Raw genomic sequence first — 25,229 nt, forward strand, 5'->3', positions numbered from 1 at the left:
TCTGATTGGTTGAATTCTCCAGGATTTCCGGAGATGTGTGTGTTGTGTGACAATAAGCGCTTATCGGGATCAACAAAATGCTGTATTTAAGTATGGGAAGTTCACAGCATAATTGTTGCAGTAAACTTACACAACGTTCTTGAATGAATTGTACGCCGGGCTGTTATCATATGGACATTGACTTTATCTTAATGCCCCTAAACATGACGCTGAACAAAATGAACTGATTGGTTTCTTTACATGTCGTTCAAACGTTCTCTTGGGTGGTCCTTGGTCAATGAAAGCTGCTATGGAATAACAGACCTTCTGCCGTCAGTCTGAAGGTCTAGCTACACAAGACTATGTCTATAGTAACTACAGAGTTCACAATACCACAGTGGCTATGTTGCTTTATATTCAGTTATACTAATATTCTTCGAACGAAGCTTTTCTTGTGTCAATTGACCGAGATATTTGCCTTATTTCTGTTTTGCATTCTGATTTGCACAGGTTTTAAAATGCGAATGCGTAATGTCACGCTATAGAGTGTAACAGTCGAGTTCTGGAAGTAAAAACTCGAGTCATTTTCTCCATATAGGGAAACAATATTTTTACAATAACTTATTAACCTTTAAAGACAACCTTACTGTGAGCTACGAGGTTGTTATTCGATAGAATTTTCTTCTGTTGAAGCAGTTACCTCGTGTTATTTCAACTTAGTTTTAAAACAATCATGTTTAACTGTGGAATTTGTGGGCAAAAACTACATTACCCATGATTCTGAACAGAAAATTTCACCAATCAGAGAGTCGAAACAAGCAAAACACCAAAAAATCTCTTTAGCTCCAACCACTCCCATGAAGCCCTCTCAAAATACTTAAAAATGTTTATTTTGCAAAAAAAAAAAAATATATTGTTTCTTTTATATATAATCAACATTTTTAAAGGAGTAGTTTTATTTTTCTCCATTGTTTTTAATTTGATTATGCTGTTTGCAATGCTTCATGGGATTGTAGTTCTTTACCTCGATAAAGCCGTTAAGTGTTGTACCTTCGTATTTTTGTCCCATTTTCAAAAATGTTTTTGAACAAACCTTAAAAACCTCTGTAGACCGGTTTTTGCTTCGAATCAAAGTTTGTTGTGATTCACATTGTTGCTGGTTGGCTTGATTCATGGCTTAAAACACTTCAACAAAGACTTTTTTGACATCTTTATGGGAAATGAATGGAAGAAATCTTCCGGAACCAACACAGCTGAAAAAGTTGGAGGGCACTAATGCACTCTATTCATCTTCTAAAGCTTGCCTGAGTTTGCAAAAGTAACCAAGGGGGGCAGTGCTTAATTATAAAGCGTTATCTTATAAAATAATTAGCCTCAGCTTTTAATTTTAATGACTGCTTAACTATTTTTGGATTGGTGACTCATTTACAAAAGAACTTCTGATAATGTTCTTTGCCTATACATGGATATTTCATATGAAAAATACAGAACATTATGCTGATGAAAAAAAAAAAGATAATACTGATCATTCCAGAAACATGTTTTTTATTCATTGTCAATGCATTAGCACTAGCAGTATAATAGAAACAATTAGTCCTCCTAACCACCTTAAGACAGACAACCTGTCAAAAACTCTTTCAAACAAAAGCAGAAATCATAACCCCCTATAAATGTTCTATAAAGAAAGTAAGAGTATCTGCAAACACAGACACAGGAAAAGATACATGAATTCTGAATTAAATGTTTACAGCAAAAACAAAAAGAATCACAATCATATTTCCCAAATTTGTATTGCACACCAGGTGCTTTCAATAAAGCTTTTAAAAATGATCAGAATGCAGTTAAATGTGCTGTCTGCTGCTGCGAGCTGAGTATAAAATACAATACAAGCATGCTAACATTCATCTCTCCATGAACAGAGCTTTGGGAGTGGGACTGTTCTAAGGGATGTTAACAGAAACTTTGATTGTGTATAAATGAGTGTATGGCAGATTAAACAGAGTGTTCATTTTCCCCCCCATCAGTCATCATCATAATATCGGTTCTGTTTAATTTGATCCTCTACGGACAAGAAGTCATTCTCATCCTGCCAGAGGCTACTGGCTTCACTCAGCAGCCCAGCAGCTTTGGTGTCATTTTTATCGAGCGGATTCTTCCTCGTTTCCGCCTCAGTGTGTTGGCCCATCTCCCCCTTTGATTCTATTCCAAAATCCAGAAGGTCATCCAGCTGAGATGAAGCTGATTCCTTGCTATAAATGTCATCCTTAAATTCATGAAACAAACTAGAACTGTCATCGAAACCTGCAAATATGTCATCTAGGAAATGTGAGGCACTACATTTTTTGTTGTCATCTGTCTCTGTGCAAACCAATGTTTTGGTAGTGGGATGTTCTTGTTCTACCTCTTTCATGTCTTGGGAGTATTTGGCACATGATATGACAGAGCTGTCCTCTTGAAGTTGTTGGAAAATGTCAGAAGCCCTGATCTCACTGTTGACCTCTCCTTTAAATGATTCCTGAGAAGAAAGCGCCCCTGAGGAGGACAAGTCCAGCAGCTCTGGTTTTTCTTTTATTTCATTCATTCCTGGCAAACTGGCCTTGTTGTCCAATAATAGGTTACTGTTGTTGTTGTTATTGTTGTTGTTGTTTGCATTGCCATTGGCTGTTTGGCCATTTGGTATTTCACCATCTATCACTGTCACTGTTAGCTCTTCTCCCTCATTTACTTGAGCTTTCTTTTCACTTTCCTTAGCACCATTTTCATCAGTGTTTTTTGCATTGTCACTCTCCTCATCTGCGTTCACATTCTTAGTTCTTTCTGCAACTCCATTCTCCATTTCCTCTTCTTTTTGACCATTCATCTCCCTTCCTTCTTTTGCCTTCATTGCCTCATTATCTTTTTGCTCTGTTGTCTGCTGGCTTTCGTTTGAGGGCTCAATGGCTTTGCCTGTTTCACTGGCATCCTCTGCCCCAGCTGTTTCAGTGTTTGTTGTCAGCTCCTCTGACTTTTGAGTTATTTTAGCATCTGTAGTTGACTTTTCTGGCATATTTATCGGTGACACAAGCCCTCCATCATTTTCTTTGGGCCCATTTTCTGCTGGGTTTCCACTAGTAATCGCGGTTTGCCTCTTATTTACTTCTGGATCATTATCCTCTTTACCTGAAAGTTCTGATTCAACTTGAGGAGGCCAGGCAGGTTTGACTACTTTTATTTCATCCTCTAAATTAAATGGCTTCTTTGGGGAATCACAGAGGGGCGGCCACACAACTGCCATTTTATTTGCTTGCTTCTTTATGTCATCATTCAACTTTGCTTGAGTCATATTCTCTGTGATGTTGGTGTCATTTTCTTGTGGGCTGTGAGTTACTTTGACATTAAAATTGACAGGAGGATTGTTTTTCATGTTAGTTGTTTCTGACGAGTTGTTCTGATTCTTTGTACTCCAAAGTTCTTTGTGGGGCCTTTCTCCAAACCCTTCATCATAGTTGCCTTTAGACTTGAAAAGTTGTTTGTAGTGTGGCTTGCAGTACATTCGTCCATGGAGAGAAGCATAGTTTCCAAGACTGAAGCAGAGATATAAACACAAATATGATTTGAATTTGCGATGTATATTGTATATTGTATTCTGACATTACAAGAACAACTCACATATTCATAACTCTCCACAGAAAAAATCATACAAGCTCACTCAAACTTCGAACATTCTTGCCAATGTTGCAATCAGTTTAAATAACAAGTATTCAAATCAAGTTGCAAATCATGGTGCATTTCACCAACAACTTCTTCTCAATTGTTTCATTCTGTAACACATTAAAATGTGGAAAAACATCTAGGATTAATGTAAAAAATGAAGCCACTACCTGAGCTGGCTGCTGCAGTGGGCACATCTAAAACAGCTTTTATGGAAGTTTTGCTTGTCTGCTATGAGAGACTCCATGGGATACACCCTCTTCCGACATGCCTGACACAGTTCGGACTCTGGCACCCGTATTTTCTGTTGGAGAGAGAGACTGACATCAGAAAATGCTTTTAAATCTGTCAACACATACATATGTATATGTATACACTGCCCCAGCAAAACAAAAGTTGCTGTTTGGATTTTAATGGGCAAATGCTTAAGAGTTTATGATTGGATCATTATTGCAGTGATTAATATGTTTCTGGCATGTTATATGTTGGAAAACAGTTCTTCTAACCCTAATTGATGGAGTGTGTAGCTTTTCATTTCTTAAACAACCACATTGGAAGACACATCATGGCCATATTCTAGGATGACAATGTCCAGACCTTAAATTCATTGAAAGTCTTTGGAATGTGCTGGCGTAAACTTTACAGAGTGCTCAAGTGCACTGTGCATTGTCAATACTTGATGCAGAGTCAATACTTGACGTACCTCTTGATGGAAATAACATCACATCATTTATTTCCATCAAGAGGTGCATCATTTTTTGGTGAAGATCTTGTATCTTGTCATTTTTGGCCGGGCAGTGTATATATTTTATGTGTAAAGATGTTAATGAGTTAAGGAATATAGAAAATGAATCAAAAAGTTGTTAGTATAGTTGCTGGAATTAAAATATTTAAGTACTACATGCATTTAGGGAGGTTAAATAAAACTGCACACATTTCATCTGGACCTCAGCACAGTCTCATAAAATCTAAAGGGCAATACTTCAAATGTTCAGTTAACAAAACAGTAATCATATTCACTTTGACTATGATATCCAGTTTAGCAGCACTCCATTATTAACTCAAACTAAAAGATCTAAATTAAAGTACAGGCACAAGAGATACCTAAAGAATCTCTATTTGTTAAGTGCAAACACACCATCACGGTTTTAGTCATCACACTTTACTCTTTGTTAACTTTTCCATGCTCATCACATAGGTTTACCGGTGACAACAGTCTGGTGCTGGTGTGAAACAGTCTGTGATCTGTGCTGTTCAGACACAGTGAAGCCTAGATTTTTGAAGACGTTTTCACTCTCTGCCCATGTCTGTTGGAAACTCTTTAGTAACTCTTCTGCAGAGGCCTCTGGTGGAACGTCCAGGACAGGACCATCCCCTCTTACTACATCTGCATAACTTGGTGGATCACCTCTTGTTGTCATACTCTGAAAGTGGGAGGTTGTTTCAGTCTTCAAGCCTGTTACAGTGTTTCCAAACTCATCTACAGTGGAAAAATGCTCAGTTGCAGATTTAGTTTCAGAAAATCCTTCAGGTGCATCCTCTTGTTTCTCAGGATTCCTTTTCTCTTCCTTTAGGTACTGGTGGGCTTGCTCACCCATTTCAAAGACATTCTTGAGGGCTTTAATATCAAAGCTTGGTATGTCCTCCCCCAATGATGACTTCTTCTCAGGTTCAGCATCTTCTGTGTCACTTTCTAGTCTCTCAGTAATCACAATGGGCTCCTTTCGAACATAAACTTTAGGCTGGGGAGACTCAAATTTGTTAACAAGCCTGGAGAGGTCAACCTTGGGCAAGTCCTCTAACATTCTCTCATGTGCATCTATGGATCTCGGGATCTCAGGCTCATCTTCTGTATCTGGTTCAAGACGCTCTGGGATGTCAATAGGATCCCTGCGTACATATGTACGAGACACCTCTGCTTTCTGAGCCTCTTCAAAGAACTCACGCTTGTCTTTCACTGTCATCATTGAGTCTCCATGGATATCTGTGATATCCATCAGGGATGATTCCATCATTTGAGTCTCAAAGGTAATCTCTGAACAGCTGGATGAGCGAGACCCTTCCAGATCTGTTTGGACCTTTATCATGTACTCTGGCAAAGGCATGGGTGGTGGAGTCATGCCTTGCGAGAGTTTGGCTGTGGTATCTCTTAGTTTAGCTAGTTTCTCAGAGCGACTCATTGTGGGGGAGGGCGTGGATTGGTTCAGGCGTGTTGGTGTTTCAGACCAGCGAGGTGGAGGTGTTGGTGTGGTGCCCGACCTGTAAGAGGAAGTCGGTGATGGAGTCACTCTCAAAGGAGAGTCTGTCCTCTTGGCAGACTCAATGCAGATATACGTTGGTGATGGTGTCCGCATTCTTAGCTCAGGTGGAATTTTGAGCTCTGCTGTCTTTGATTCACTCTGGCACTCTGTCTTCTTTTCCTCCAATACTTTCTTCTGAGTCTCTATTTTTGCTGAGCCAATAGTTATCTTCGATATTTTTTGTGTGGCTCCACCTACTATTTTCTTCTCCTGTGTTGACTCACTTTTTGCAGACTCTGAAACAGACAAATTTCCTTCTAAAAAAATCAGTTTAGCCAGGGCAAGGTTCTGTACATAGGTTATGACCTCTATCATTTTCTGCTTGTTGTACTGAGTACAGCTTAAATCAGCCTTCTCTTCAGAATCGACTAGCCAATCAGGAATGATACTCAGCATGGTCTTTAATGACTTTGGATTCATTTTTGCAGGGGATCCTTCAAACTCCTCGATGTAACTCAACAATTTTTTAATCTCTTCACATTTTTGTGCATAAGAATTTTCAGTTGTGATTGATGCACTCTTTTCCGAATATGCTTTTTCTGATATCTCTGTTTTGTTTTGCTCCTCTTTCTGCATTGACTGTTTTATGGCCTCCTCTCTGCTTGGAGGCCGCGGTGAAGGCTTTACCTGCTTTTTGATCTGGAATTTACTTTTTTGTTGAGTGCTCTGTTGTTGAACTGTGCTCTGAGTGACCATCCTCTCTTCATGAATCTGTACACATTCCTCTCTCACTGCTTGATGGGACTGAATGACAGTTGTCTGCCCTTGACCTTGATGTACGTCTAAAGATATCGCTGGTTGTATTTGATGTATTTCAACTGATGGTCTTGGTGCCACAGGTGGTGGCTGCTTAAATGATGTTTGTCTTTGTTTCTTTAACTGGACCTCCATTTTGGTGTCTTGCTTGGTTTGTCTCATTTCCTCCTTTTTCTCAACTTTCACTTCAGTTTTTTCCACTGCACTGTTGGATTTTTGGAGGCCCTCCTGACCTATGCACACTTGAGACACACTTGTTTGCACACTTGATTGAACTATGTCCTTTTCCTCTTCCTGTTTCTCCGGCTTCTCTACCTTAGGTACCTTAAACGTTTTCACCTTAAAGCTAGGGGTCACTTTTGGGATCTTTGTGGTCTGAGAGGAAACCTTCTTGACTTCTTGAGCCGCACAAGTCTCAAGGCTCTTGATCTCTTCTTCTTGAGCAGAAGTAGTTATCTGACTTTGAACACTTTTTGTGGCCTGGATGCTCTCTTGTTTTCCAGAGTGAGCTTTTGTACTCTCAATTTGTGCTGTAACAGAGTGTGGATGGACTGTAGGGGCTGGATGGCTTTTAATCTCTAAGGCAGCAGTGATAGATGCCTGCTTTTTATCTGATACTGTGTTGGATGATTCTGTGGTTGTTTTCTTACCAACTTTGGTAATAGAAGGTTTGCTTATCTGAGAATTTGCAGTTGGCTTTTTCTTTGGCGGGGTCTGTGGAATTTTTTCTGCTGTTTCTTTGGGCAACATGGCTGGCTTCTGCTCAGGCTCTGGTACTTTAGATGTTTCTTTCTGGGTCTCAAAAATTATTTGAGGCTTTTCAGCTTTCTGTGTGCTTGACTCTGCTTCAGCCTTCATTTCACTGATATTAAATGTTTTAGTAGGTGGGGGTGAGGTGGGAGTACTTTCTCCCTTGTTTTCAGCCTCCTCTCTTTGTTTGCGATATCTCTCTTCTGCAAGCATTAGAGGTGTTTTGAATTTACTTCCATAAGGTCTTGGTTTTGGAGCAGTAGTGTCAGGGGGAGGTGGGAGTTTAATTGGCGGAACGAAAACCTTTTTAGGGCGTGGTGGTTCCTCAGCTGCTGGTTGTAGCACAGGTATTGCTGATGAAGCTTTAGCAATATGTGGTGCTGGAGGTTCAATTGTTTTAACCAGTCCCTTTTGCTTTGTGATATTCTCTGTAGTTTCAGTGACTACAGTTATGTTTGATGCAACTGTTTCACTCTGCTCTGCCATTTCACTCTGCTCTGCCATTGATAGAGGAGGTGGAGGTGGTGGAACAGGAGCAGTTTGCTTTTTCTGCCATTTAAATGTTTTGGGCTGTGGTTGCTTGGGAGGCTCAGGTTTGGGTACTTTGAATAGAGCTCTGCCTTTTGGCTTCACAGGTTGAGTGACCGAGCTGAGTTCCTGTTGAGATGGAGGAGGAGGCAGGAGGTCTTGGGGTGGAGGAGGTGGTGGAAAGAATTCAGTGTCTGTTTCCATGATAGGGGGTGGTGGTGGTGGAGGGGGAAGGTCACTGTCCTGTCTCGTGACCAGAGGAGGGCGAGGTAAGAGGGCTGACTGGACATCCCTTTCTGCCACTGGTGAGGGAGGAGGAGGCAGAGAAAGCTCTGACTCAGAGGGGGGTGGAGGAGAACTCGGAGGTGGTGGAAAGTGAATCTCTGGCTGTGGCTTCAGTTTTTTTATCATTCCTTTGGGACTGAGATTGCGGTTTAGACTCTTAACATTTTTCTCTGATTTTAAATTCTTGATGTTCTGCTTCTGGGTTATGGTGGTGTGCTCTGTTGTCTTAGTCGTCTGAACCTGTGTGACTGTCTTTGTCTCTTCAGTTTGCTTCATGCTAATATTACTTTTTGATACCTCCACTGATGCATTTGTTGAAGACATAGCAGCAATTTCAGATTTTTTCTCACTCATATGACCTCCAACGTTCTTCTTCTTGATTAACATTGGACTAGGAGTGTTCTGTTTTTGTTTTATATGTTGCTCCTTTACATTAATCTTTTGAGAGCCTTGAGAGGTCTCTTGTGAATGAACAGCTGTAGTCATCTGTTTAGTAGTAGAACGATACTCCTCAGAAGACGACTGACTTTCTGAAGATTTGATCTCTGATGTCTTTTGCGAGCTGCTCTGCTGCATGTTTCTCACTGGAGGTGGATTTTCTGGCTTTTCCTCAGTTTTAGGTCCAACTGGGCAATCACGAGTTGCTTGTTGAGGGGGAACAGGATTTCTAATGGGAGCTTTAGCTTTCTTATTTGTTTTTGATTTGTGGCTTGATTGCTCTTTCTTCTTCATCAGGGATTTAATGGTGCCTTGAACATCTCCCTTAATCACCTCTTCTTTCTCAATTTGCACTTGCTCCTGTTCATAAAGGGATTTGATGGAGGATTTGATGTCACCCTCTGTGCTTGGCCTCCTCTGCATACCTGGGGATGAGGCTGGCTCTAGTAAGAGCTGAATTGTACCTTTGACATCACCCTGTTCACTTACTTGGTGCTGAAAAGCCCTCTTTTCAGTTGAAGCCTCTTGAAGACTAAGAAGAGCAGTCTGAATGTCACCTTTAACAATCTCCTCCTTCTCAACCTCTTTTACCACCTGCTTTGCCTCCTCCAGGGATTTTAAGGTACCTTTAATATCCCCTGGGACCAAATCTTCAATAATTACCTCAGTCTTTGCAGATGTTGATTTTTCAAGAGATTCTAATGCACCCCTAATATCACCAGGGACAATTTCAGGTTTTTCTATTTCTTTTAGTTGGTTTTGAGCCTCCTCAAGAGACCTAAGTGTTGTACTGATATCTCCTTTGACTATCTCTTCTTTTTCTATGACAACACATTGGTTTACAGCTTGTGTAAGAGAGTCAAGAGCTCCTCTCAAGTCTCCCTTTACTATATCCTCTTTCCGCATGTTATGCAGGGATAGTACTGGTTCCATCATAAACACCTGTACTGTGTTAATTACATCACCTGGTAAAATATCATCTTCAGCAACAGTTCGTCCTATTGTCTGCTGGCTCTTTCTTAGAATCTGCTTTGTTTGTTCTACATCACCTCCAATAATCTTTTCTTTAATTTTTTCCTGAACAATTTCATCAGCCCCCACCTGAAGTTGCCTGAGGTAGTCCATTGCCCCAGACTCAATACAAGTAGAATAAAAACTGACATTTCCCCTCTCTGCTTCTCCCACAGTTATCTTAGAGGATGGGTCCCTTGCATCAGCATTACCCAGCAGCCTATGCAGTGTTCCACGAATATTTCCTCTAATTATATCCTCTTTCTCAACATCGCTCTCACTTTCTTTATTGAGAAGTGAGTATATGGTCATTCTCACATCTCCTTTCTCATCTTCTTGAATCAGAATGCCATGTTTGGAAGATCCTTCCCGCTTGAGCAAGTTATTAATTGCATCTTGAATGTCTCCTCTGATAATTTCCTCTTTCTCAACATTATCACTCTTATCCTGATTAAAGAGCTGTTGGACAGTTGAGTTGATATTTCCTCTTTCCTCCCTATCTATAGTGATTCCCCTCTCTGTTGCCTCACGTCTGTTGAGCAGGTTCATCATAATATTGTTCAGGTCTCCATGTATTACTTCTTCTCTCTGGATCTCTGGAGTCTCCTGGTTTAGAAGTTTGTATTTAGCCATTCTGACATCTCCAATCTCATCTGCCTCAATTAAAATGCCTTGTGACTCAACCATTTTCTGAGAATACAGCTCTTCTAGGGTTGACTTAATGCTCTTACCAACGATCTCTGTTCTCTCCACACTGCTCTCATTAAACTCAGTTAGGGCGGTAGTTTCAAATAACCAAGTTGTTGTCTTCACATCAGCTTTTGGGATTTCCTCACGAGAAATTACAGTATCTGTTTCATCAACTTCCTTGATACGATCAAGTGGTTCCTTTTCAAAGAGCCACACAGACTGCTTAACATCACCTTTTACCACTTCTTCACGTGTCACCTTCTCCATCTCGTCATACTCCGAACCTTCACCACGGATCTTGTCAATGGTATGAGTTTCAAACATCCATGTGGAGCTTCTCACATTACCTCTCTGAATCTCACTGACACTAACGGTTCTCACATATTTCTTTGATAGGTCATCCATTTCAAAAAGCTGCTTGTTTGTTTTCACATCCCCCCCTTGGATGTCTGCTACTGTTTTATTAGCAACTTTCATATCCTCTGCAATCTCATCTAGAGGCTGAGTTTCAAACCTCCACCTGGCTGTGCTGACGTCTCCTTTTTGGATGTCTTCTTCAGTAACAGCTTTGATGACATAAACCTCATCTGTGTCTCTTATTGAGTCAAGGGGCTTTGTCTCAAATAACCATCTTGCCCCAACCACATCTCCTCGCAGAATCTCTTCTTTTGTGACTGTAGTAACCTCATGATAGTGTCCTTCTTTATCCCTGATAGCATACAGTGGCTGAGTCTCAAACATCATGGTGTAGTTTTTTACGTCCCCTTTCTCAATCTCCTTGTGTATGATGCTTTGGAGTTTGCTGATCTCAGTATCAGATGTTTCCTCCTGAATCTTATCTAATGAGTATGTCTCAAAAATGAAGCGACCTTTATCAACATTACCTCCCTGAATATCTGTTACTGTGCGTGACTCCTTTAATTCCTCAGAGTTTACCCTGATGGAATCAATTGGTTGATTTTCAAATATCCAGGTACAGTTCACCACATTTCCTTTCTGAATGTCCTCTGTTTGACGGCATTTAAGTTTCTGCATGGTCTCCTCTGATGTAGAAGTCATTATATCAGATGACTGATTCTCAAAGATGTATTTCATCCGGGATACATCTCCAGAGTTAATGTCAATCTCTGTTATTCGCTTAAAGCCACTATGATCCTCATCGTCTGTGATGTTTTCCAGGTTTTCGGTCTCAAATAGGAAACGTACTAGACGTACATCCTTACCTTTTACATCGTCTTGCTTTACTGTGCAAGTTTTCAGGATTGTCTCAGACTCATCTTTGATGCTGTCAAGAGTCTGAGTCTCAAAAAGCCATGTACAGGTTTTAACATCTCCTTTCTGAATGTCTGTGGGGTCCTCAGACTTTGTCTCTACTTTCTCATACAAGACATCCATTGGCTGGGTTTCGAACAACCATCTGCATGTTTTAACGTCACCTCTCTGGATCTCAATGCTCTCATTTTTCCTGTTGTCCTCTTCCTCTAAGTTGAAGTATTTAATGCCATCAAGGGGCTGAGTTTCGAAAAGCCATTTGGCAGTTTTGACATCACCTGATTGGATTTCTTCTTTAGATATTCCTTTGATTATCTGAAACTTAGTGATGCTCTCATCAAACTGATCAATAGGATGAGTTTCAAACATCCACTTGCAGCTTCTCACATCTCCTTTCACAACTTCCTCTCTGCGCACAGTTTTAACCTCATGGTAGTGTCCTGAGCTGTCTTGTACAGCATACAAGGGTGCTGACTCAAATAACACTTTATTTGATTTCACTGAACCACTGGTAACACCCTCCACTTGTATTTTTTGTGCATCTGTACACTTGCTCAGGTCCATGGTCTCAAATATTTCCTTGTAATTTGTAACATCCCCCTTTTCAAGCTCCTCTAGGTTAATAGTTCGTGTGATCTCTTTCTTTTCCTCTCTGATCTGCTCAAGAGGTTTGCTTTCAAACAACCACCTCTGGTGTCTCACATCACCTTTCTCTTCTTCTGAAGCCATCACCTTTTGTAGCTTTCCAACTTCTGGTAACTCTTTCAGATTCTCCATTGGCACTGTTTCAAACAAATTCCTAGCAGAAGTAACATCACCACCCATAATGTCTTCTGGCTCCAATGGTCTTGCATTGGTATCGTCTTTAAGTTTATCCATTGGCTGTGTTTCAAAGATCATACAGTGTCTCCTCACATCTGCACCTAAGATCTCCTCCTTCTGAGTCTTTGTGCTTTCCCATTCCTCATCTTTGATTTGATCAAGTGTCTTTGTCTCGAACAGCCATCTTCCCCTGTTTACCCCAACCTGATAATTGTCCTCCATGGAGACCCCACAGATTAGTTTTACCTGACTTGGATCTTTGCTGATCAGGTCCAGTGGCTGAGTTTCAAAGAGCCAGCGTGATGTCCTGACATCACCTTTCTCGGTTTCTTCACGTCGCACCTTGGTAATCTCCAGCATCTCACCGGAGTCACCGCGGATGACACACATGGGCTGTGTTTCGAACATCTTGGTTGTCTTCTTTACCTCGCCCTTGGTTTCTTCAAGCTCTGACTTCAGCTGCAGGAAGTGACTTTCATCAATAGTCTCAGTGTGTCCAAGTGTGTCCAGGTGCTGTGTTTCAAACAAGTACCTAGCAGTTTTCACATCACCCCCAGAAATGTCTTTCATATACATCACCTGTGTCTCCTGCTCATCCTCTTGGTAAATTCTGTTGAGTGAGTCTAGAGGTTGTGTCTCGAATAACCATGTTGCAGTCTGCACATCTCCCCTTGCAAGCTCTAGTTTTCCGCTGTGCTCTGCTGAGTCTGTTTTGTCTGTACCTAGAGCATCGATGGGCTTTGTTTCAAACATCCATGTAGTAAACTTCACATCTTTTCCAGCAATAATTTCTTGTTGGGCTATGTTCTTGTCCTCATCCTCATCTGGTGTTTCATCTTTAATGGAATCTAGGGGCTTGTTCTCAAACATCCAGCGCATTGACTGCACCTCACCTTTCAGGATCTCATCCCACTCCAAATACTCTCTATCTGGGCTTATACACTTGCCAGGACTGGTACTTCTGCTGTTTTCAAAAACATAACGTGCTTGCTGAATGTCTCTGCTCACCTCCTCATCACTGTCCACATAAGTTTGCTCCGTGTCTGTCACTTCAGTGAAGAAGTCACGCTCCAGGTTTTTACGCACTTCTGGATGAATGTGCTTGTAGAGGCGTTTAAGTTCATAGAGGTTCCTCTGCTTAGAGTACTCCTCTTTATTGACTGCATATTTGGCTGAAGTAGGTGCATCTGTTGGCTTAGGGGAAAGACAACGTCCTGGGACTTGGGAAGTCACTTGAAACTGATGTGTGGCAGATACTGGTTGTGCGAAGTGCTCCACGGCATCATATTGTGAGGAAGCCACAGAGGAGGTAGAGGCCTCTTGCATTGTTTTAGTGACAGACATGGTCTCATAGCTACCTGTGGCAGTAGTCTTTGGAGAAACATTTACTGGGGCCCAAGGAAACTGGTTGTAATCAAGATCAATCTTTGTTGTTATAGATGGGAAAGACAAGCAAAATCTTTTATCAATAAATAATTTTCATGTATATGTACAGAAAAGGAGTGATACAAAGAAATATGCAGGAATAGAATAGTCATTGGAGGCAATGTTGATGTATGTAAACTAACATATTGACATTTCTTTAAATAGGCACTTTTGGTGATGTGGACTTTTAGTAAATTCTCTTAAAACTATTTTTTTTACACTTATTAGTTTGTTTTTAATTGAGTATTTACATCATTACATCAAAATATAATTTTAGGCTAATTTCATATCAATATATTATGTATCACAAAAATGTAATAATATTTACAATTTTTTACATAATTTTATAAAATAACAGGTAGATTGTAAATGTATATTATACAATATATATATACAATATATTTTAAGTTTGGCCTGTTTCACACTGAACGCGTGAGCAGAGCATAAGCAGCGCGTATTTTTTTCAGCACCCGTTCTAACAGATTAGAGCATTCACACTCCACGCCGAGGGAGCAGAGCAGAAGCAGTTCACCATTTCGCATTCATCTCTGTGGAAAAAAAAAATATATAATATATATATACGAAAACATATTACACGCCATTGCCAGGAGATTTTTCCCAAACTTCAAAGGCCTGTTTAATTAATTAAAACTAGGTGTATATCTAAACTTTTAAGATTAGTTTTATCATGTAAACTATATGCAGTATACAGAATGTTATATGCATATGTGTGTTGGATAGTAGGAGGGGAACACGGTCACATCACCGCAAAGTAGAGTACAACGGGGGTAAAGGCTCCTCGGGGAAAAAGGCTCCTTTGATTTTATTTCCCTCAAACATCTGCTTTTCAAGATGCACGTGGATTTTTGGCTGATCCTTGACGCGATGGCGGGCAGCAATGCAACGTTGATTCTGCGTTACTTTGATATAATATTTTATGTTTTTTTTAAATGTAGATTTAAGTGAACGAGAATCGCTAATCAATAAAATGATTGAATAGTTATATTTAGAGACAAAGGTTTGTTAATGATTTTCAAACTAATTAAAGCAACAGTTTTTCAATAACGGAAGAATGTGTAAAAGTATGGTATTTGGAGTAAAAGGCGCCCCTGCTGTCGGGGCGAAAGGCACAATAATTAACATGATAATAAATGTCTGGCTGACTTTGTTGACATGACATGGTTAGATTCAGATGGTAAATATCATATATTAAGTTGGGTGCCCTGCTTATAGATAATCACCATGTTTATAATGAAACCATCATATTCAAAAATATGATATTAATCATATCATTTAATAAAATAGGATTTAATGTTACTACTCTAAATCTAAATTAATTTATTATGGGATCTCATTCAATGCTTTCAGAATCTTTACTTTTTAAAATAATTTTGTTTATGTATTTTTAAAATATATTTTTAAATGAACATTTTAATGACAGTATATTTATTGAACAATAATGAATTATTTTATTTATCAAAATAAACAGAAAATAGTGCAGACTTTGCTAAAGTGATTGTTTTGAACACGTATTAACTAGACATTATTATTTTAGCTGAAGTATTTGTATAAATACTGTGTGCCTTTTGCCCCATGCTGGAAAGCCTTTTACCCCAAACCACTTTTATGACTTATTATCACACAAAATCTGTTGATCCTTAAATGTTCAATACAAACATATGTATTTTTTCTGCAATCATACTGATTAGTGAAAATCACATTTTTTTCCTAAGGTGTGCCATTAGCCCTGTTGCACCACTGTGCGCTGCGGCTGCCCATCATAAATCAAAGCATGTGACAGACAGTGTTCGGAGGAGAACACCTGAAAAACGTGACAGAATGGACTGTATTTGCGGTCCCGAGTCGAGGTTCAGCTGTCTAGTGTGAAAGCACAATGGGTGCGTGCTGCTCCCGCTCAGCCTCCACTCTGCTTGCGCATGCAGTGTGAAACAGTCGTGATGATCTTTTAATCTATTGAAAGTAAAACATTTTGCATGAGTATACTTTATTTTTACCTTGATATGTTTGGGTGGAGTGGCCTCCTCAATACTTTTTTCATGCTGCTGTTTCAGGACCTGTGTAGAAACCGTTGGCAAATTTTCTCCTCCAACTGCCATCACTTTAACAGAGTAAAAGTGAAAAATGAATTAGTCATGAGGTAACTCCCCATTGTCTCACAGTTTATTTAAAACAAATAATTCTGCACATGCACTATACCTTTCTCATCATAATGATCCCCGAAACTTGAGGCCACACTCTGATGAACATTCTGGTCCAGGGAAACCTAACATGAAAAAAGTGAGCAGCACACTTCATAATTTAAGACCTTATCAAATGAATGCCTAACCACAAAATATAGGTTTTCTACTAGCTATATTAGGTTTGGAACAACATGAGGGTCAATAAATGATGACAGAATATTCATTTGTATTGCACCTGCAGTATTATAAAAATGGGATCCTATCTTATGTGGATATACTGTACAGTACCTGAGCATTTGAGGTACTACTTTCTTTAACACTGCTTCGTACCGTCACCTCTGATGAGCTCACCACCTGCTATTAAGACAGAGAACATCTGTTGTTATACAAACATACACAATATGCAACTGCACTGCTCAATGCCTTGTGATATGAGAATTAAACATTGTGGAATCACTCTAAATCAGGTGTTTACTGCATGCAACTGTTAATTGCCAAATAGCGGATTTAGTAGCATAGCAAACTGAACTCTTTCATCAAGTCTTGTTTTAGTCTATGAATGTGTTTTTGTGGATTTGAGTGAGTTTTGTGGATCCCCTGTGTGTTCATCTGCTGTACACTCTAAAAAATGCTGGGTTGTTTCAACCCAAATTTGGGTCAAATATGGACAAACCCAAAGGTTGGGTTAAAAATGTCATTTAAAATTTTAACCCAACTTTCACTTTCAACTGTAAATTTTTTAATTACATTTTTAACCCAACATTTGGGTTTGTCCATATTTGACCCAAATTTGGGTTGAAACTACCCAGCATTTTTTAGAGTGTAGGCCTACCTGTCTCTGCTGGTAGTGGTGTTGTATAACAGTGCTTTGGGATGCAGAAGAGGAACTGAGCTCATGGCTTTCAAACTGTTTCTTCACGCTGGCCAGTCCGCCTGGCAGAGAGCACGGCTCAGAGCTGTCCATGACCTTATAACACATAATAAAATGCTCAGACACTCATAAATATACATATTTACATACTAAGATCTGAGACATGATTCTCCTCGCAGAACCTTATTTCACCAAGTGCAACACGTTCCTGGATCAACATCATTGATGAACCTCGAACAACATTCTAATTAACCCATAGATTTTGAGGGACAAGTTTACAGTTAGGCTTACAACCAGGGTTAGGTGCTTCTACATCAGTTATTCAGCTATCAATCCCCTCATTTAAGTGATCACTTATGGGTAGAGTTAGGTTTAGGGGTAGGGATATGGTTATGATACAATTTTCTGAATGTTGTTCTAGGATCAACAAAATAACGCGTCTTACTGGGCAAAATCAGGACAAACATTCTCCTATAGGGGGCATTATAAAGGTTGAAAACAAAGTCTTTAATCTCCTCTTTTCTTAGAACGAGAGGTGTGAAGTCCAGGGGTCAGAAAGTAAAAGTCCTGCCATATGTTTATTCCACCCATGAACTAATTAGTTCTATCTCCTGGCTGAAAAACTGTGCTAATGGGCAAATCCAGGTGATTGGAACAAAATACCGGGGAGGACTTTTACTTTCTGAACCTGGACTTTACACCTCTGCTTAGAACCTAAACACACATAATCATTTAAGAAGTCATATCATTATTCATTATTGTTAATAATTTATTATTCAATTATTTGTTATATTGTACAAACCATAAAGACAGAGCATTAGTTTACCTATAGTGTGTGCTAACCAGCAACAAGAAATGTTTCTCTCCACACTGGTAGTAAAAATGTCAAGGAATGCAGCGCACTAGCAAACAATAAGAACATATTTGGAGGGCTGGGTTTTCAACCACTGGGATTTCACAATGTGTGGACTACCTCCCAGAACCTTCCAGGCTACAAATTGACACCATTTTTCTGCAGGGTTATTATTATTAACTAAAACTAAACCCATAAAAAAATTAAATATATATAAATATTCACTGAAAGTAACATAAAAAAACTTTTGTTTTATTTCAGCTAATTGCCAAGGCAACATTTCTCATTTTCATTTAGTTTAAATTAAAGTACAAAACTAATGAAAACGAAATAAAATAAAACTTAAAAATAAAACGTAATAAAAAACTACATACATAATAAAAACATTTTTTAAAAGAAAAATGATAAAAATGACACAAAACAATACATTTACTAAAACTTTAACGGAAATTAAAATGAAAACAAAATATAAAAATAGAATCTAATAAAAATATATATTTTTAAAAGCTATAGTAGTATATCGATACTAAAACAACACTTGTTTTTTTATACAGATCTATAAAAAACAAGCAACTGACTAAATGTTTTTCCATAGTTGTACAGTAGGTGGTTAGTACAACAACACAGATTTACACAGAGGAGAGGACATAGCCAGTTTCTCATTATCTGTTCAGGACACTATGGCTGCATCCAAAATCGCATACTTCTCTACTATATAGTACGCGAAAACAGTATGTGACAAAAGAAGTATGTCCGAATTCACAGTACTCATAAAAGAGTAGGCAAAAAGTCCTCGGATGACCTACTTCTTCAGGCGAGATTCTGAAGTGTGAGTACGATGGACACTTTACTTTCCCATGAGGCCACGGGAGAGGATTTATAAATGAGAGTGAAGCGACGTAACTGACTCTGGTAGTGTCATGATAATGACAACATGGCAAATGTAGTACGTCCAGATTACATTCATACACACATTCATACTATATAGAACATACTTTTTTAGCAGTCGTGAAGTATTTAAGTATTTATATAAAGTGGAAGGCCTTAGACATGGAAATAAGAAATCATACAGGTAATATGAAATGAGTCTGTGGGGTAGCATATGTTCATGCGTGCTTGTGTGTTCATGCTGGTAAATACCACAGATGGGCTTCTCTCCTCCTTGGTAGCGGCAGCTTGGTATAGGGCCAGTCTCTGCTTGAGAGGCAAGGTCTCAGTCTCACTGTCAGCGTGAGTTTCTCCTGATGGTGAAACACCTGCACTGCCCGCAGCTGAAACACAGAAACGTTCAAGTTGCAGCGTGTGCATCATTCGCTATTAAACCTGAAACTGTAACATAAATAGATGCATCTATACTCTGACTTCAGGGCTCATGATTGGTGCAGGGAAACTAATGTTAGAGTAGAGATCACATCATCTGTCATATTTTAAGAGTAAATTTAGCCAGACAAAGTCAAACTGACAACAGGGATGTATTGTGACAGCATGCTGATTCTTTCTCTGTCTCTCAGTCTATAGATGGCTCAAGTGACAAGATGAGGAATGATGTCATAAAGCATGCACGTCGTTCACATCAATCACTGTTTTCAAAGTTTGATCCCCAAGCCATCACCACCTCCAGCTCTGGTAAGGGTTACACATATAAGGTCATTTACACATATTTTAGAGTTTCTTTTTTTATTACTGGTATCTGTCACAAATGGGTATTCATCTGTCATCTCACACTCATTTGAAATATTTTTTATAACACAGAGAATTTAATGACACTATTAATATAATCTTTAGCAAAAAATTAAAATGGCATTTCATATGTTCACTTGTTCTTGATTTTTTTGCTTTTCTATTTTTTATCATCATGGTGTAAAATTTTTATATTTGCCGTTTATGGGTTATCAACCATGACATGAAAATAATTATTGGCTTGTCAGTATCAGCCAGAATTTTAATTTCGGTGGTTGATGTACAGGGTTGCATTAAAAAGCTCATGATTTTTTTTTTTTTTTCTAATTAGCTCATAATATTGCATGCATTCAAAGTCCTTTCATATTAAATATTTGTAAAATAGCGTAAAAATAATTTAATTATTTAAATCTTACGTTCAAGAAGTCGCATAACACATATAAAAACACAATGAACACAAAGCTGTATGTCATGATGAATTATGAATGAAATGTCATAACATTCTACACAGACGCATACACTCTTGAAACAAAAAAGGTCTCACTGCAAAAAATTATTGTTGGTTTAACTTAAAAAAGTAAGTTAGCTGGTTGCTGTAAAATTTTTAGTTCATTGAAATTAAAAATTTGAGTTAAAACAAAGGAGATTGGTTTAATAAACAGAAACTCAAAATAATTATCATTAATTATCTAAGTTGATTTGACAAAAGATACAAGTTGTGACAACAAATCATGAAAATATTTTTTTTACAGTGATATAGAACCTTAAAGGGTTGTCAGGCACTTCACTTGTATATTATATAACCTTATAGAGGTTTCCATTTAGGGATGTAGTTTTAATTCATTTTTTCTTTTCATTAAATTGAATTAAACAGCTCGTAAAAATACTTTATCACTAGAAACAATTTAGATAACCTGTTAAAAGTAAAAGTACTATGCAATCATTTAAGACATTTCTCCTTATATAGAACCTTTTTGGCATGAAGTATTCTTTAAAATTGAGTCAAAAACCCTAGGGTTCTATATAAAACCCCACTGATCCTTTTTTTCCTGAGAGTGTAACTCTTTGAATAGTTAGCACATTTGAAATTCTTCATTGATTGAATATTTGAATTCAGTCCATCACTGTTAAAAATAAGAGCCACTGGAGGATGCACTGCGATGCTATTTGCGGATTATTTCAAGCCAGATCTTTGTACTGTGTCATACAACCACACTGCTTTTCTCGTATCAGTAAAGTATGACCGTATCACCATGTGACCAAGACATGTTCCCTGAACTGTTAATTTTAGCAGAGCAGTTATTCCGAGCATGCCAGTGTAAAGCTAGCCAGCAGAGGGAGAGAGATGATTCAGATCCAGAATAAGCAGTGGCTGTTGAACAGAAACTCTACACCTGAGGGTATCTGACACTTTTCAAACACAGAGATGATGGGATGTGGAGACAGAGGGATCACGCACTCGTTTGTCATTATGGTAAGAGAAAGGCATCAGCGGGGATGATGGACGATGCAAGGCTCAACATTCCAGAAAACAAACCTCCAATATCTAGAACCGCAGGGGTTGGCGGCATTCTAGACTGTTGCGCATTACCATGACATGAAGTAACCACAGTACTGAGAGTAATTAAAGAAGACTTATTTTAAACCAAGGACCGTTAGTTTCATATTTCAGACAGAGAGAGAGAGAGAGAGAGAGAGAGAGAGGGGCGCCCCAGGAAGAGTGACTTCCTAAAATGCAAAGCCAAGGAAATCTTTATATCTGTCACTTGTCTATCATTAATATTTCTACTTCTCGAATAATATTATCTGTCTTTTTCTGTCCCCTATGACCAAGAGTAATAGGCTTTAGTGTAGATTGACTGCTTTTTTGTTATTTAGATAAATCACTGCTTTGGTTTTGGTTCAGAATTAGCAATCTATAAATGTGCTAGACATCTACTAAATGTATGATTAAACTGCATATCAATACATGAATGTGTTAGCATCATGTCAGTAGGCCTGTAATATTCTGGACTCTGGTCTATGGAATGCAGCAGTAGCTTACAGGCTAAATTCAGAAAGTCCAGTCTTTGGGACTCTATTCTGAGACACTCATGGAGTGAGCCGACATATATGAGACTCACTGGCTTACAGCAAACACAATGCTCATTAGGATAAAGACAATTTACTGAATACAGTTAACATGTTTCGCTCATCTCATTTTACATTTGTCTTCACATTGTCCATATACTTATTCATATAACTTTTAATTCTTTAAATTTAAGTTTTTCTTTAAATACATTCAACTGTTACTGTTGTGAAATGAAAAGCATGACGAGTTTTGAATTGCTAAAATCCCAAAGTCTGAGATCTTGTGTTCCTGAAAGGCCAGTGAACGGGTATTGGAAAATCTGATATTGTTCGGTTTATAACAAAAGAACCCTTTTGTTACTTTCTGTTCAAATAATACTCATCAATATTCATTTTGGTAAACTCCATTATGATGTGACAATAAGCCATGTGTCCTCTACATGCATTCTTAATAAGCGCTCTCGAAGCACATACGCCACTGGCCTCATGCACTTAACCTGGAAATATATTTTACTTAGTCAGCACATCTCAACCCAATTTACCATTTAAAACTTAGATTATTGTTAAATTAGGAATTATTGAGTAGCACTGATTCCTATAAATAATTTTCAAAATTGGTTTAATTGGAAGCCATGCATCTTCCAAATGAACAACAGACATCTACAGTAAACCAGAAACCACTTCTGTTAAACCACACTCACCTTCAGAGGTCTGACGTTTCCTCTTGGTTCCTCAACGTTACTATAGTGTCACCTGGACACCAGATCCCACCTGGAGACCCCTAGACAGCCAGCGTCCGTGTGTGAAAGTGTGAGTGTGTGTTTGGAGACCAGCTCCAGTCTACTGTCCGGTTCACCTCAGAGTGATGGAGGGCAGAGACAGCTGGTTGTATTTCAGAGACCCTCCTCCTCTTTAAAAGATTGCCAGTCTGCTAGGCCTTTTTTTAGATAAGCTACTCAACATGCCCTTAACCTGAAGTCACAGAGCGACAGACAGACACACTGAGGGGGAGAGGCACCCTACTGTCTGAGAGATTTTAGGGACATTCATCCTTGGCTTTGAAAATGCACTAGCATCCCATTTCATCTCTTTAAATTTAAAATTCAGTGAAAAACTTTCACTCTATTTTTATTTTTGTAAAATGTCCAACCAGATCTTTTTCATACAATTACAGCTCATAGTGACCACGGCTACGCTCCAAAAATCACACATATATCGTATCATTAAAGCAGTCCATAAATCACATCTGTTATATCCCAAGCCTTCTGAAGCCATAATATTGATTTGTGTGAGGACCAGCTCTAAAAATTCACATATAATCTCAATAAACCAAAGAAACACTGTGACTGGACAATTGAGATGAAGATAATCAGTGAATAATGATTTAAATTTCAGACTTTTACTTTAGAAGACTTGGAATATAGAGCACAAGTCATATGGACTACCTCATGGTGCCTGTTATGTTTTTGAAGGTCTAACAGAAATGGAAACTAGGAATGTTGTATGGAAAATTCTTCAAAAATGTTCCTTTTGTGTTCCGTGGAAAAAACAACATACAAGTTTGGAACAACATGAGGATGAATAAATAATGACGAACACAATTTTCTATGACAGAGAACTTTCTCTATTTGAAGGGGATCACAGGAGGTGAGAGCTACTTCAAAGCTCAGATTAATATAAAGCATTTACAGAAAGATTTTACATCTATTTGTGTGTGTTGGCGTCAGGGTCAGAAATTAGCCAGGACTTGAGTCACTCAAAGTGACAGAAATGGCAAAGAAAACACTCCCAACAATTTCAGTATAAAAATCATAATTTACAGACTCTGTTACGTATGTAACCCTCGTTTCCTGAAGGAGGGAACGAAGACATAGTCGACTGATCGGGATCACGCCAGGGAGCCAGTCATCTTCGAATACTATTGAAACGAGCCAATGGAATTGCCGTGCGTGATTTGCATCACACACTCCGCCCCTGCGTCGTGGGTATAAATACGGACATGGATGAACGCACTAGTTGCTTTTCCGCTAAGGAGCCGAGCACAACTCGGAGTCAGCGGTGGACCAGCAATAGTGGTGACGGGACTACGTCTCCGTTCCCTCCTTCAGGGAACGAGGGTTACATACGTAACCCGAGACGTTCCCATTCAGTCGCTCACGTTCAATGTAGTCGACATGTCGACTGATCGGGATCCCGATGAAAACGCCACTAGTGCTGCCACCTTCCAGTGCCTAGACAAAACCCTCCTGATCCCCCCGCAACTTGAGGCGGAGATGGAAAGGCTTAGGCCAAGGAAGTCACTGCTGTTCCACAGGACCACTGGAAAAACGGACCCTATCAAGGAAGAAAGGGACGCTGCGGAAGCCACATCCTGCCCGAAGGGAGGTAACATGTGGAGTGTACACATATGGACTGAGCGGATGACCGGGCAGTACAACATATGGAACGTCACTGGGATGACTCCAGCCTAGAACAGCGGGGAGGATCAACCGAACAGTAAGGGAAGACACAGGCTCGCCGGAGGGAGCCGTACCGTGGAAGAATACACAAATGGGATCGCTGTAGGGATCACAACATATGGACCCAGCCTAACACAGGTTCCACCAGTCCATACGAGTAAAGGCCTGGCTTCGGATGCTCCGCCACGTCCGTTGCCGAAGGGTATGGAGGAACTCAACAGGGTTCAGCTAACAAGGGGAACTCACTGGAGCAAATTTGCGCACGTATCCAGTCCAAAGGAGGGGAATAGGGCAGCAAGCCGACACTTCGAACCGGGCTTACAGTGAAACTGGCTTCAAGTGAAGGGAGCCCACAGGAAGCAGTGGTTCAAGACATCGGCTAGATTCTAGCGGATGTATGATAGGTGTCGCCAAGCCCCAAACTCTAATAACATCTGTCAGCGAGGCACATTGTGTCAACGCCTAAGAATGAGCGGCCTTCAGCCTTCAGGAAAGATCAGCCTTCACTTCTGCTGGTCTCCGTAACTGACAAGAGCTAGTCTGAGGTCCAGGCTTTGTATTCTGTGCACAGATAACCGCAATGGAGCGGACGGAACAGAGAAAAGCCAGGGCTGGGTCTGCCTCCTCCGGGGCAGTGCTTGCAGGCTCACCACCTGGTCCACCTGGTAGGAACCTTGGGCACATATCCAGGCCGGGGTGTCAGATTTCGTGAGAGGTAGCCGGCACGATTCCAGTCACGATTCACTGACCGAAATGTAAGCAAGTCCCTACCCTCTCGTAGAGACCAAGCAAGCAGGAGAACTATTTCTTTAAAAACAGGACTTTTAACTCACTGCCTGGAGTGGCTCAGGGGAAATCACTGAGTGCAGTACACCAGAGAGGGTAAAGAGGGCGGATTTATTCTCCTTGCTTCCCACAGGAACCTGACGATCAAATCGTGCTTCCCAAGGATTTGCACCTTACTGCATCAAGATGTGCGTCAATACAGAGGCAACATACATTTTGAGGGTGGAAGAGACAGCCTCACTCCAACCCATCTAGCAGGAATAAAACACTGAAGTGATCAAATACATTCGGGATCTCCTCACGGAGAGAAGACTCTGTTCAACGAATAGGTTCCACTTCTAAGCCTCATTTTTGAGAGGGTGC

The 25,229-nt window shown here is 39.7% G+C and overlaps 1 protein-coding gene across 2 annotated transcripts in view; it reads right to left on the reverse strand.

Moving 5' to 3' along the window:
- Window positions 1-3,415: 3,415 nt before the first annotated feature.
- The window catches only part of xirp2a (xin actin binding repeat containing 2a), a 41,226-nt gene continuing 19,412 nt past the window's right edge, over window positions 3,416-25,229 (reverse strand). The window contains exons 1-9 of one of the 2 annotated variants that reach the window (XM_056267042.1): window positions 22,323-22,828; window positions 19,012-19,142; window positions 16,980-17,114; window positions 16,436-16,504; window positions 16,164-16,230; window positions 15,962-16,065; window positions 4,874-13,946; window positions 3,840-3,973; window positions 3,416-3,542 (exon numbers count right to left, since the gene is read on the reverse strand). In XM_056267042.1, the coding sequence (XP_056123017.1) occupies window positions 3,879-3,973; window positions 4,874-13,946; window positions 15,962-16,065; window positions 16,164-16,230; window positions 16,436-16,504; window positions 16,980-17,111 (9,540 nt within the window). In that variant the 5' untranslated portion in view covers window positions 17,112-17,114; window positions 19,012-19,142; window positions 22,323-22,828 and the 3' untranslated portion in view covers window positions 3,416-3,542; window positions 3,840-3,878. Of the gene's footprint in view, window positions 3,543-3,839; window positions 3,974-4,873; window positions 13,947-15,961; window positions 16,066-16,163; window positions 16,231-16,435; window positions 16,505-16,979; window positions 17,115-19,011; window positions 19,143-22,322; window positions 22,829-25,229 lie in introns of those variants that run through there. The other variant, XM_056267041.1, reaches the window with a different exon arrangement.

This window comes from Rhinichthys klamathensis, unplaced genomic scaffold (genome assembly GCF_029890125.1).
Source record: "Rhinichthys klamathensis goyatoka isolate OS25496 unplaced genomic scaffold, OSU_Roscu_1.1 h1tg000254l_1, whole genome shotgun sequence".
Classification (NCBI taxonomy): Eukaryota; Metazoa; Chordata; class Actinopteri; order Cypriniformes; family Leuciscidae; genus Rhinichthys; species Rhinichthys klamathensis.